The sequence below is a fragment of the Urocampus carinirostris genome, chromosome 5, assembly GCF_059441175.1.
Source record: "Urocampus carinirostris isolate Australia breed hairy pipefish chromosome 5, RoL_Ucar_1.0, whole genome shotgun sequence".
Classification (NCBI taxonomy): Eukaryota; Metazoa; Chordata; class Actinopteri; order Syngnathiformes; family Syngnathidae; genus Urocampus; species Urocampus carinirostris.
The window spans coordinates 17,499,396-17,513,049 of record NC_142353.1 but is presented as its reverse complement, the minus strand read 5'-3'; the positions used below and the strand labels follow the sequence as shown (position 1 = coordinate 17,513,049).

At 39.1% G+C, this 13,654-nt stretch overlaps 1 protein-coding gene across 2 annotated transcripts in view; it reads left to right on the top strand.

The window, feature by feature from the left end:
* Window positions 1-13,654, top strand: part of pcsk5b (proprotein convertase subtilisin/kexin type 5b) — a 101,009-nt gene that overhangs the window by 6,857 nt on the left and 80,498 nt on the right. For both annotated transcript variants that reach the window (XM_088336024.1, XM_088336025.1), the window contains exon 2: window positions 7,161-7,265. In XM_088336024.1, coding sequence (XP_088192150.1) covers window positions 7,161-7,265 — 105 coding nt within the window. The remainder of the gene's footprint in view (window positions 1-7,160; window positions 7,266-13,654) is intronic.

The following is a 13,654-nucleotide window of genomic DNA, read 5'->3' as shown; positions in this document are numbered from 1 at the left end:
GTCGCAGTTACCTGATGCTAGCGTGCACTGCTCTCTAAATTGCCCTCTAATTTCGCTGTAATTTTATGTTAGTAATAAAGACCCTTTATTCAACTGCAATTCTGCTTGGTCTGTAATGACGTCTCCTTGATGCAGGTTTGACCCATGTACCTAGGTAGTTACATTGATTGACGAATCAAAAATAAACAATGGTCAGCAGACAGCAACCCTAACAAAGCTCCCCAAAAGAGGGTGCTGTTTTCTTAGGGGTTAAAGCATGTCACTATGATGAAAGAAATACATCCTAAAAAATGCACTTTTAAAAAAAGAATTGAAAATATCATCGAAATTACAATACTGATTTGAAAAATTGCAATTAGGATTTTCCAAGATAGTGTACAAGTAGGGCTGCACTATAAAAATAGTTGTTAGTTACAGCCCTAATTGTAATCAAATGGAGACATATTTGGATTTTTCTTAAATTTTACAAATTAAATACTGTGACTAAAAAGTCATAAACTTGACTTCTTTCTGCCTCCTAGAACTTGTCTAAAATACACAATTCAGTCCCACATTTTTGGTGCGTCATCTTTTTCAAAAGAGATGATCACGTTCACACTATTCAAGGTGAATTTGGAAAGGGTCCAGCAGTGCATTTCCTCCCTGTTGACTGTTGCCAACATAATATCTGGGAGGGACTGTGAATAAGGGGAATGGGGGGTTAGGCAGTGTGCAACATGTTTGGACACAGTTAAAGAGCCTTTTGTAGGGTTTGGGGGTAAAGATATACACCCCTCCAGCGTGGACCTCACACATACTCCTCACACCAAAATATAGTTCAAGCCTGCACTTGCCAGAATAGGGAGTGGGGGGTGCATTCTGACAGGTTGTTGTGGGGTAGCCTAGTCAACAGCTATTGAACCCTTGCTCATTGCCTCAGCTCTTCCTCTAAACTCTGCCTCACGCTGCCTGCCCACCCACTACACTCCCAAGAGAGAAGAGCCGTAATGGCCCTGTTTATCCCCCTCTCTTTGACGGGGACTAAACATGTAGAGACCCCACCTCTTCCCCCAAACACCACATTACCCACTCACCCATACCCTTGTTCGTTTTCTTTACCAGCTCACCATAGGAATTCTCTCGTGGAGTGTAGTGCCACCCCCAAACTATTCACCTTCATTTCCATGTCAATATGTTGTGTTCATTGGAAGGCAACACCTCAAAGGTGACCGTTTATTTCATTTCCTGCTGTGTGTGGGCTGGGGGCGTCTAACTATTTTGACCCCCCCACCTGCAGAAAATCCTTAGGAGGAGCAGCGCTAATAATTCGTGACTTAAATATGTATCAATCAAGGATGTCTGCTATCCTTAGACTTGCATTTTTGCTGCAGAATATTTACGTTGCAAGCATTTAATATAGTTACATGCAGGGGACAGTCAGACTGAGCTCACGTTTTGGATTTTCGGACCAATCTGACTGATTGGTTGACATGACTAGGGACAAAATAATTACAAGGGCTTTGCGAGCCATCTGATCAAAAGGAGCAAGCGTGAACAAAGTCATTATTAAAATGGACATTGTTTTTACAATTATCATTTGTCCATTAAATACAGTAGCACAACTTTATATGAGCACCTCTGAACATGAAAATTTTGGAATACGGGTTTTATTTCCTCCAAAAATCTTGGCCGCTAATAGATAAAAAAATCCAGTTCACAAGACGTCCCAGAGGCTACCACTGGAGACTGCTCATTGCCAATATCAGCTTATTTAGTTTACGCATGCAAACTGCTACATCCAAATACATAAATAAAATGTGCTGTAAAAGTTTTTGGTGTGTTCGTTCATTCAAAGTTACACTCAGTGCCTTTTAATTTTAAGTCTACAGTAAGTGCTGACGTATTATCTACAATCTCTCACTCTAATACCTGTCAACTTCCGGCAATTGCTACCCTTATTAATAATTGCAAATCGTCCTTATTAGGCGATAATAATACTCACAGTAAGTCGGACTTTGTAGAATACAGCGACAATGATAGCAATCCATGATGACGTTGTCGTCTGATACCAGTGACCGAGACTATCCATATTGGAGCTGAAAAGGGCAAGACAAAATCTGTCTTAAATAAAGAAAACCTATGTATATACATATCTCTATAGATCTATCTATCTATCTCTATCGAGATATCGAAATATTTGTGTGTGTGTTAAATTGTTATATGCCGTACACAATTTGAAATGATCAAAACACAAATAAAATACAGGGATCACGTATAAGTTGACAAGTATGCGATCTCGGTCATTCTTCCTATCTTATATATTTATAATTTTAGTAGTTTGATAGTCAAGTATCACTGTTTACGCTGGCATTTGCCATGCATTTTTTGTTTTCACTGTTCTTTACAAAACTCAATTGACTCGGAATGGGGGAAGTGGGACAAAGTCATCTCTCAAATATTCTGCCTTAGGCAGTGATATCACAGAAGCTCATATAAGAATTGTAGACGATGAGGAAATTGCTAAATTAGTGGTCCAAGCAGTTGTTGGGGTAAACGCCAATGAATGCTTACTTAACAGAGGTTTTTAAAAATGCACCTTTAAAGTAAATAGTTGTGCTTGTGAGGTCTGGAACAGAAGAGCTGGAAAGAGGACAATATGGCCTTCATGGAATAAAAAACAGCAGCAGCTCAAGAATGGAATGATGGCTATAGATGAAAGAAGTTGGCATCCTAAGAGGGGGGAGCACCTTGTTGGGAAATTGTGGGTAATCCTTTTAAGTGTGGAACCCTCTTCCCAGACTAAGAAATGTACTAAGCAAAAGTGTTGTTTTTGAAGTTCCATTCTTATTAAGCGGCATAAAATTATTTTGGTAGATGTCACTAAAGCTTTTCTAGTACGCAAACTGCAAGATTTTTACACAAATTGTCTCTTTATTCTGTCTTTCCAGTTCACATTGAAACATTTTTGGATTGTGACATGAGAATAACTGTTTCTTCCATGCTGACATTTTGAGCTTTTCAGTAAATTTAGTGAGCATGTGTAAAATAATTTTGTGATATAGTTTTCAGTCTTTTTGCGGAGCCTCACTAGAAAGGACATTTCACACGGATATAGAAGAAGCGTCCAAAGTTAATTTGGAGACAGGTCTCTTGTACGCCTTTGGCTTCAAATCGTCATTTATTTGTTCACTTTATGATGTGATGTTCCTTGCAACACGATAGAAAAGAAAAAAAAAATGAGGAAAAAACAAAATCGTTTTTGTGTGATGTCACGCGCATATCAGTCTTTAGACACTTGACCATACTGAATGGGTCCAACAGACGCGGTTTGATGTAAATATGGGTCTACACCAGTGCATCTCAGTTATTTTATGTCATGGAGGAGCATGACATAAAATAACTGAAGAAGCAAATTTCTTGCAACCCGCATTAGACTAAGGGGCCTATATTGAAAAACGGACATCGCCTCCTTTAGCTTTGAATTTCTTTAGCCAGTAGTGACTGATTCAAATGATTATTGACAATTTGGTTAGCCAATGAAATTCCCAACATAGATATATGCACATTTATGGAGTTTAGTCAAACCAGAGCCAAAAATAAATGTACATAATGCAACTTGGAATCCATTTTTACGTGCAATTGTCACGCGCAAGTGTTTAAAATCAGTGATTGATTCATAAAGAAATTTACAACATTTACAACTCTTTCACAATGTCCAAAAATTGGCCAACGTCAAATATATTGTTATGTTTTAGAATTGTGCACTTGTTGTCTCCAATTGTCTACTACCCTTAGAAAAATGTGTAAAATATAATTTTAGCTTAGCTTTTTTTTTTTTTTTTTAGTTTAGTTTTTCAGATTGTGGTCAAATTTGACCAGGTAAGGCTTCATACTGTTGTCCCAATTGTTTTTCATCTAAGATGCCCATGTTACACTGTAAGCATGCGATTAAAAGAAATTCAGGCGAGAATAAAAACTTTCCATTTTCGTGTGTTCCAATTTAGATTGTTCAATATTAGTAGCACGTACAGTGTTTATTTCAGGTGGGGAACAAACTTCAGAGTATAACCTTTCCAAAGAGACCAAAACTGTCCAGAGGGTTCGAGGACAGCATTCAATTTACTTTGGGTACGTCCTGGACTGGGATTTTAGGCGAATTTTGCAGGATCGTTAAGGGGTTAATCAAAAATAAAATAACTGAATCAGCACGTTTTGCCATATACAACTTTGTGAAGCAGAACCAAGCAAATCTTACGGATTACGGACTACCTGACAGGCAGACCCCAGTATGTGAAACAGGGGGGGCTGTACATCGGACTCTGTGGTTAGCAGCACAGGATCTCCGCAGAGGACCTTGCTCTCTCCGTTCCTATTCACTCTGTATACATCGGACTTTAAGTACAATTCTGAGTCCTGCCATGTGCAAAAGTTTGCCGACGACACTGCGATCGTGGGATGTATCAGAAATGGGCAGGAGGAGGAGTAGAGTAAATTGATTCAGGACTTTGTCCAATGGAGCGACGCAAACCACCTGCACCTGAACACCACCAAGACCAGGGAGATGGTTGTGGACTTCAGGAGAACCAGAACTCACCCGGTTCCTGTAACCATCAAAGGAGAATGTGTAGAATTTGTTCAGACCTACAAATACCTGGGTATGCAGCTGGACAACAAACTGGACTGGACTGCCAACACAGAAGCTCTATGTAGGAAAGGGCAAAGCCGACTTTACTTCTTCAGAAGGTTGGCCTCTTTTAAAATCTGCAAAAAGCTCCTGAAAATATTCTATGAGACAGTTGTGGCAAGCGCCCTCTTCTATGCGGCAGCGTGTTAGGGAGGCAGCGTCAAGAAGAAGGATGCCTCTCGTCTCAATAAACTGGCTAGGAAAGCGAGCTCTGTTGTGGGCAAAAAGCTGGACAGCCTAACAAAAGTAGCTGAGAGACGGGCACTGTAAAAGCTGCGGTCAATCATGGACAATCCATCGCATCCACTACACAGCATTATCTCCAGACAGAAGAGCAGTTTCAGCGACAGACTGCTGTCACTGTCTTGTACTACGGACAGACTGAAGAGATCTTTTCTTCCTCATGCCATGAGGCTCTTTAACTCTACCCGGCAGAGTAAAAGCCCACATTAAACCACACCACCTACATTGCATATTACCGAATTTTATTGCAATATGTATTCTGTGTAGCACTATTTAGATATTCTATATAACACGCTACAGTGGGCATTTTTACATCACACTGGGTATTCGTATATTGTATTCTTTTTGCTTTATTATTGTATTGTTCTCAGCTCAGGGATGCTGCTGGAAATGGGAATTTCCCTTCGGGGATGAATAAAGTATATCTATCTATCTAAATCTCAGCTGCTGCTCAATTATATGATGCCAACAACACTTGCTGGTTTACTGACGTAAGAGTCACAAAGCGGAATGATTGTTGGCAATATTCTGCACCAGTAGAACTAATGAGGATCAAATCATAATAAAACATTAGTCTTTCGTGAAATTGGGGAAAGGCTCCAACAAGTTTATTTTGCCCAGCCCTGCTCTTTTGTTTCATTTGAAATTGGCCCTGCATTAATTGGTGGACTTTTTGATGGCACATATGTGTGCAGGGTTACTCAATGATGGGGATTTTGCGTTCACTTCCCTTTTGTTATCATCAAAAAAAACAAAAATTCTAAGTTGCTTCTCCTTCGTCATAGGGGATTCAAAAACTCATGTGGTTTAAGGGATGAAAATTGATCCATCGGACTGTGTGGGCTGGCCACGGATCAGTGACTCGCCACAAGAACCTTGGCAGCCATGACGCTCTAATCATATAAGGAATTGTGTGGTCTTATTTATTATTAAAACAAATTACCTTGCGAACTCCTGGCTTACATTTCTCAACCTTCTACTTCCTGTCACAGTGTTGTCTTATCATTATTGCATATGAGATCAATCATAGACACAGACAAGGAAAATATCAAGTATAAACTGATTTTTTTTTCAAGAAAGATGGGCATAGGAATATAGAGTTACCAACTGTTAATTAGCTCAATGAATAACAGTAGGTCAACAAGTTTTTTATTTATTTAAAGTTTTTTTGAATTTAACTATTGACTTCCATTCTCTAGCTTAGTTGATTTGTGTGAGCATTGTGACTGTTGTGTACAACGTCAACTCGACATATAAGGAGCTGAATGGAATTTGGAGCGTTTGTACTCGCTGCCGCCATTTCCTGGCTTGTGTCATCATTGGAGCCTCAGACCAGCTTGTTGATGATGCGCATGCAACTACGTGCATTTCTTAAACGCGCTCGGATAAACTTTTGTCTTTTTATCTTTCTTGGGATTTGGGTTGGCATTTGGACTCTACTTGAAGCAGGCCTTTTCTTCCTTTATCGTTTCATGCTACACTAACAAATAGAAATGGAAAACACCCAGTGGGGACGAGCAAGACGTAACTCTTCAGCAACCTGCACCCAACCCCCCAAGATTCCCCCAACAAAATGCATTTCACCCTGAACAGCTTTGCAGGAAGTTGGATAAAAGCAGATGCGTTCAGTGGAAAATGATTAACTCATACTTAAAGGAGAAAATATTTATCTCTTGACGTTTTTAAGGCGACCTAAAATGACACGCCCCACATTTAAAGAGACCGTAAGTAATATTTAGTGCTTCCTAGTGATAGAAAAAGCTTTTACTCAGTAAAAAAATATACTGATATGAATACCAGGAAAAAATAAACTATTATAACAACGTTCATTTTTATAAATCATCATAGCTCGAGAAATATGTAGTTCTTAAACTGTGGAATCAATATTTAAGTTACATTCATGTTTGTCCATCAGGATGCCGCCATGCTGTGCACTGTGGCACTGGCCCTTGCTCACACCTGACAACCCAGTGCCATCTCGTAGTCAAATATTACACAATGTTAAATCCCAAAGAATAACATATGTATATATAAATTTTCCCAAGTCTATACAGGATAGGTTTTCTCTATCACTTCGACCTTTATCATGGTGTCACACGTATTGTATGTTTAGGTTAGTGACTGTTCTGGTGGGTTCATGTTTAAATGTTGTGTTTTAAGGACTTATATGGTCCCCCAAAACATCTTTGGTTCATGCTGATGTCTGTAATTCTCCAGGACAGATCTTTTATAATTGTTTTTTTCCCCTATCCAGATTGGGGATTTAAAAGACCATTACCATTTCTTCCATAGTCGGACTATTAAGAGGTCAACTTTGTCCAGTCGCGGCCACCACAGTTTCATTTCCATGGAGCCCAAGGTAAGCATGTTGTCTCTTGAAACGTTGTCCTTAGTGGGCTTTTTGCAAAACCTCAAGCATCTTACCTAATTCAAATTGCCATCGTAAAAGTTATTTGAGCCTTAAAGGGTTTACAAAAGACCTTTTTTTCTCAATCAGGCACAGAACGTGTAGTGTTCCTCCCCACAATCATGCAGATATGTTCTGTAATATTCCACGCGCCATGGATCTCAAGAATTGTATTCTCAAAGTAGACAGTTTGACCTTATATCCCTCAAAGCTGTAAAGTCACCGGAAGACAGCAAGGACCAAAACAGTGGCAGGTCTTGTTGAAACAGACGGTGATTGTATTGATCAGGGAATGATTAGTGCTCCTTTTTTTTTTGGCTAATTGGAACTTTGCTTACCGTGCCGATGGGAGACTTCTGACTGTTTTATCTGCTTTTTGTGCTTTGATCATCAAAAGCTGTGTGCGTAAAGTTTACCTGCCGTCCTGTATAGTATGCGTTCCCTTTTTGCTGTCGCCTCCTTCTAGGTAGGTGATTGTGACTTCTCCTCTTGTTCATTCTGCTGCGTGTCTTGCAATTAATATGACATTGTCCAGATAGGTCCCCTATTTGCGTGCGGGCTCTTGAAGGCTTCCAGGTTGGCCCCCGTTTGTTGTTGACTCCTGCTTATCATGGCTGCTTACTGCATGGTTTGGTCGGTCGGCCTCCCGTTTTACCGCCCATCAGTCCCAGTTAGCCATTTTTTGCTACTGGTTAGCCTATTTTGTCCCGGCTGGTTTAGCTTTTGTTAGCGCTCAATGTTTTATTTTTGCCAGTTCGCCCCGTTTTGTCTGCTCGCCATTTGTTGTACCATTGCTGCACTCACTTGCCACTCAACGCCTAAGAATTCACCACAAAAACTACCAAAACTTTGCTTAAAACAGTCAAAACCTTTTTGACTAATTTATATGCAAACCAATATGTTGAGTGGCTTACTAGAGTGCTGGTGTTCTTCATATTAGGACAGAGCTCAGTAAGTCAAAGATGAGAAAGACTGTCTTCATAATGCATTATGAATTAAAATATACCCATGCCACACACATATATGAGATATTGTGCAAAAAACATGTACTATACTTTAGAGACCGACCGATATGGGTTTACCAGGACCGATACTGATTATTAGTATTAAGAGGAGGCTGATAGCCGATATTTTGAGCCAATATTTATTTGCTGTAAAAGGTTAAAAATTGGCATAATCTTATAATTTTTTTTAATCATGCAAAGAGTGGTCCCCAACATTTTGTATACAACGAAACAGTTTAATGTCTGTCAATGTTTTCACGACCTGGCCCAAGGTCTGCATCGAACATGTTTGCACTTTTTCCTAAAATAATTATAATGACAAAAATAATAGCAATTATGACACTAAGAATAATACTATTAATAATATCAACAATTATAATTAGAAACGTAAATACTCTGTGTAATCATTTGCAATATTTAGGTGTTCGTAATGTTAGCCTAGAGAGGGATGTGTGCCACCAGGCTGTACTTGCTCAGGACACACCACAGGAATTGGTACCCCTACAGTCCTAGGGTCAGGGGATCCAACTAACCAACCAACATTGCGCCAACATCAACACAGTTTGGGCAACTTACAACACCACACTCTGGTCGCTATTGTAATATTTAAGGCAAAATCTCTCGTTGAGCCGTGTGCCAAGTCCTCAAGAACCAACTCACAAAATGAACTTACCCTCACGAAAAGTTTTTTAGTGTTGCGTGGTCTCGTTCACTGCTTGTCGTGTCGTTCCATGTATTCTTGAACTGTAATGATCGATGTGTCTTCCATGGCCACTCTGCTGATTGGCTACAACAGCAGAACATTTGCTATGATATGGATGTATGGTGTCACTTTTATTTGCAAACATGAAACTGGTCGGTATGTTTCCTCCTTATTCCTTGTTTCCACTTCATGTTGATGTTATATATTTTCTTTTGGGAAGCGGTTTTCAGAATAAATGGAGGACCATTATTTTTTGTTTGTTTTTACTTATTTTGCTGATCCAATAAATGTTCAAATCTGTGACTCTAACCCACAGATCAATCGCAGTTTACTTTTTGCATTGTATGTGGATGTCCGCGCCTGGTTGTCTTGACAATGTGTCGCTTTATGGTATGAGTTTAACGCCAGCGTCATCCATCTTTATCAGGTCAAAGGGCAATTCTGTGTTCTTGAGTATGGATTTTTACCCTCATTTAATGACACTAAAGAATTTATTGCTATATTGTGTTTCTTGCGTGCAGCTAAATGAACAATTGTTGACACTGCAGTAATTTCCGTATGAAAATTTGTCAATTTTGGATCATCCATCATTAGTTGTGTGTTTGACACAATCAATTGCAATAGTAACCAAATTGAACTGAAAGCCAATTCTTTCTAAATAAAACAAACATTTTATGGTGATTGCAGAGTTTTGCCAACTTCACTAGAAGATGCCATTGTCACTTCTGCTCTACTTACGTTTTCTGTGGTACTACCCTCTTTTTAAAGTCGACGCACATTTTGGTTTGCAAAGGGTAAAAAAAATCTGAATGGTGTTTGTTTGTTGCCGGAGGACATTTCTGTCTCAGAGGGTTTGAGTCGACGAGACTGAAGCCATCTAAGCGTGCTGCAACGTGGTGTGCACTTGAAAACACCCCCACTAACTACGTTGTCAGAAAGTGAACACTGAATGCAAAGCTAATTTAAATTGTAATAATACTTAATGCAAGGACGTTCATTAGGGACTTTAAGCATACAAATAACAAGTAACACAAAGTTATGCTGGTACAAAAATACAAAACACCTTTGCATCCATTTTTCTTTATTTCCTCGGGAATGACCTCTTCCCCACTTCCCCCTGTGGTTACTGACCTAGGCAAACCGCCTGCAGTTGTACAGTCTGATTAGGGGAAGTTATTTGAGCTTTGGTTTGTGTGCACGCACCTGCATGTGTGTGTGTGTTTTATTTGCAGACTACACAAACAATCTCTCAAACAAATTGAGGATGGAAAATCGAAGGGGATGTGTGCAGCCTTTTAACGATGGAAAAAAACTTCCCATTAGAGTTTTTTTTGTCAGTTTATTTTTTGGGGAGGTCACCCAGAAAATTGATTCAACTTTGTTTGACTCTGTATAGGCAGAACATTGCGATTAGCTGTCTTATGTTTGGTTATCTTTCACTAATAATGAGCATTTGTTTCTTTGTTGATAAAATATTCAGATTGTTAAACAGTTTGACAACATGACTTTTCTTGTCAAATGTGCCCCCCCCCCCAAAAAAAAGATCAAGCGATTCAAAGCCCATTGAGACTTTTTGTGTTATAGTGCCACTTTTAAGGTAATTTGGGACCTTTCTAATGGTCCAGTGGCAGTGGCAATAGCTCTAAAATTGCAATGCTAAGATGGACTTGTCCTAAAACATCCCCATTCCACTTTCCTCAAAACCAAAAGTAATTGCTTGAATATATGCTAGAATATCCAAATCTTTCGTTACGCCCATCACAAGTAACATTAAATACATACTCCTTTTTGTCCACGGCGGCAACACACTTCAGTACAGTTGAACACCCCAGAATTGTTAATCCACTTTGGGAAATTAACACTCATTGGATCAGTGATGTTCATCCAATGTGCCGCGGTACACTAGTGTGCCGTGAGAGATCGACAGGTGTGCCGTAAGACATTATCCAATGTCACTTTTTCAAATTTAAAATTTTATAAAACATTTATGAATCATTTTCTGCAAATATTATGTCATTGTCAAGTGTCTGTGCTGTAAAAACAGGGGGGATTATAAATTATATTGTAATTAAACATACTGTTCAGTGTCATTTTACAATATTTTTGGTTAGTGGTGTGCCGCGAAATTTTTCCATTGTAAAAAAAAAATGTGCCGTGGCTCAAAAAAGTTGAAATACTAGGCAAAAATTAGGTAGTTGCTTGAATTTATGCTACTCATCGGATGCTCAGCATATTTGGTGTTAAATTACACTGACTCGCAAATTCGGTATCATGCTAATTTCATAACCTTTATAAAACTGTAATTGACAGTGAGATGAGAAAATCGTCAAACTTCAAGTTCCGAAACTTATTTTTTTTAATTTGATTGGATCAGAACATTTAACAGATAAATGACTAGCGTTCTGTTTCGGAATTCTTTCTCCAACAACAGCAAGTTCTCCTTCTTAACAATCACACACACATTTGCATTATAGCAGTGTGCAGCAGCTTAACCTGCTAACACACTTACCCTTAGTGATGACAATATGAACGTGGTCTACCAGATTTTGGCAAAAACTGATTGCAATATTTGCAAGAAAAACACCTTTGAAGATAACTTCAATGAATGATCTAGTGCAAATGGTCGACATAAGTAACAGGTCTTTCTAACTGCTCTGCAATGTCAAGATGAGGCATCTGACTAGTGGTATTGTCACAATTAAAATGTATTTTATGTCTCCTGAAGACATTTACTTGAGGCGGAACAAAGGACAAAACAAAGTTAGATGATTAAGTAAATTAATTATGTAAGGCAGCTGAAGGCTTTTATACTTAAGGCCAGCAGAGGCCAGTTGTCCATGGTCCAATGTTCAACTATTTGTAGATATTCTTTTTTCTGTCCAATTGCTTTCAAATTATAGCCACCCACCAACGAAATTTTGACCGTTTTTAAGCGACTCTTTTATTTTTCTAATCGGCAGACTAGACAAAATGATCCCATTTTGAGAAGCGTTTGTGTTGGGTGATTCATCAAAAAGCATCTCTATTATTAAAACTATACAGCACAAGTTCAGCATGTTTCGGAGGTTTCGATTCCTCAAAACCGATGATATGAATAAATTATCAGCTCATTTAGAGTGCTCTGATCCTGGTCATTTTACTCACCTCTCTTGGAGCAAAGGAACTCCCAAAAGACTGCGGCTCTCTAGGATCGACGTTGGCTACATCTGCTCTACAGGGATAATAGCTACTATTGGCAGTATTTGTAATGCCACTAGAAAATCCCTGGTCACCTTGCTGTGTCTGAAAAGTGCAAAAGATTTTTAGACCACCCTCCAAAAAATAGTTCAAGTCGCAGTATAATTTGTAAAAGTTAATGTGGCTTTGCAAGGTTTAAAAAGGGATCTTGAAAAAAGCAATAACTTCAGTCCTTTCAACAATGGACAGGTTTAGACTTGAGGTATTGACGCCTTGGTTTGTGAATCTGCAGTTGACTTTATTGTGTGCTCAAAAAGCAATGCTTTCATTGTATCCCTGGAGTTATGGCACGAAAGAAATTAAAATGCAAATTAAATCATACAGTTTTCTTTAAGCAGTCAAGCGGATCCCAACTTTTTTAGGCAGATGTAAGCAAATAAAGGGCTGTAGTAGCATTAAAATAATAAGAATGAATCGGTATTTAACTCTTTAGTTTTATAACCCTCTAAAGCAGGGGTGTCAAACTCATTTTAACTCGGGGGCTACACCATAGAACAAACATTCTGTCGGGGGCCGGACTAGTAGATTAAAGAGAAAGAAAAAGAGAGATAAAGAAATAAGAGAAAAGGGGAGGGAAAAGAAGAGAGGGTGGAAAAGAAGAAGAGCGTGAGAAACGGGAAAAAAGAGAAGTCGTGAGAGAGGGGGAAAGAAAGGGAGCGGAAGAAAGAAATCCAAAGAGAAATAGAAAGACAGGAGTGAAAAGAAAGTGCGAAAGGTAGGAAGAGAGAAATGGAAGTTAGAGCAAAAGAAGTTAAAAAGACAGAGAAAGAGACAAAGAGCAACAAAGGAGGAGAAAAAGTGAGACACAAAGTGAAAGACAGAGTGAAAGACAGAGAGTGGGAGAAAAGGGGTGGAAAAGAGGGGGAGAGAGAAAAAAGAAATACAAGTACAGTGTCTTTGTTCGAGGCACCTTTCTTTGCCAACATCAAGTTGACATATTTCATTTTTCTCTTGTGCTTCTCTGAGTGTTGTCTCACGGGCCGGATTCAATCCCTTAGCGGGCCTAATTGGCTCGCGGGCCGCCTGTTTGACACCTGTGCTCTAAAGAGATACTTAACGTGTTTTTAAGTCACCCTTACTTCTAAACATCTGTTTATTAATAGTTTTACACCAATTGAGTCGTTTTTCTTCTTTTATCCTGGGACTCATTCTCTTCTAGCTTCCTTTCCCTCTGACTTAATCTTGTCTAGCCGCCTCCCAACCCTCCAGGGTAGCTGGAAATTGTTTCTGCGCATGAAAGTGCATCATCATCCCTCAGTCATCACGATCATTTCTGCTTGCTTCCCATTCATATTGTTACACTCAAGAAAGCAAGAAAAAATTACTTAGTGCTGCCTGGAAATAAATCTAAATGTGCTATAACATTTTGCATGACATTCAAAATGTAGTGTAATGTA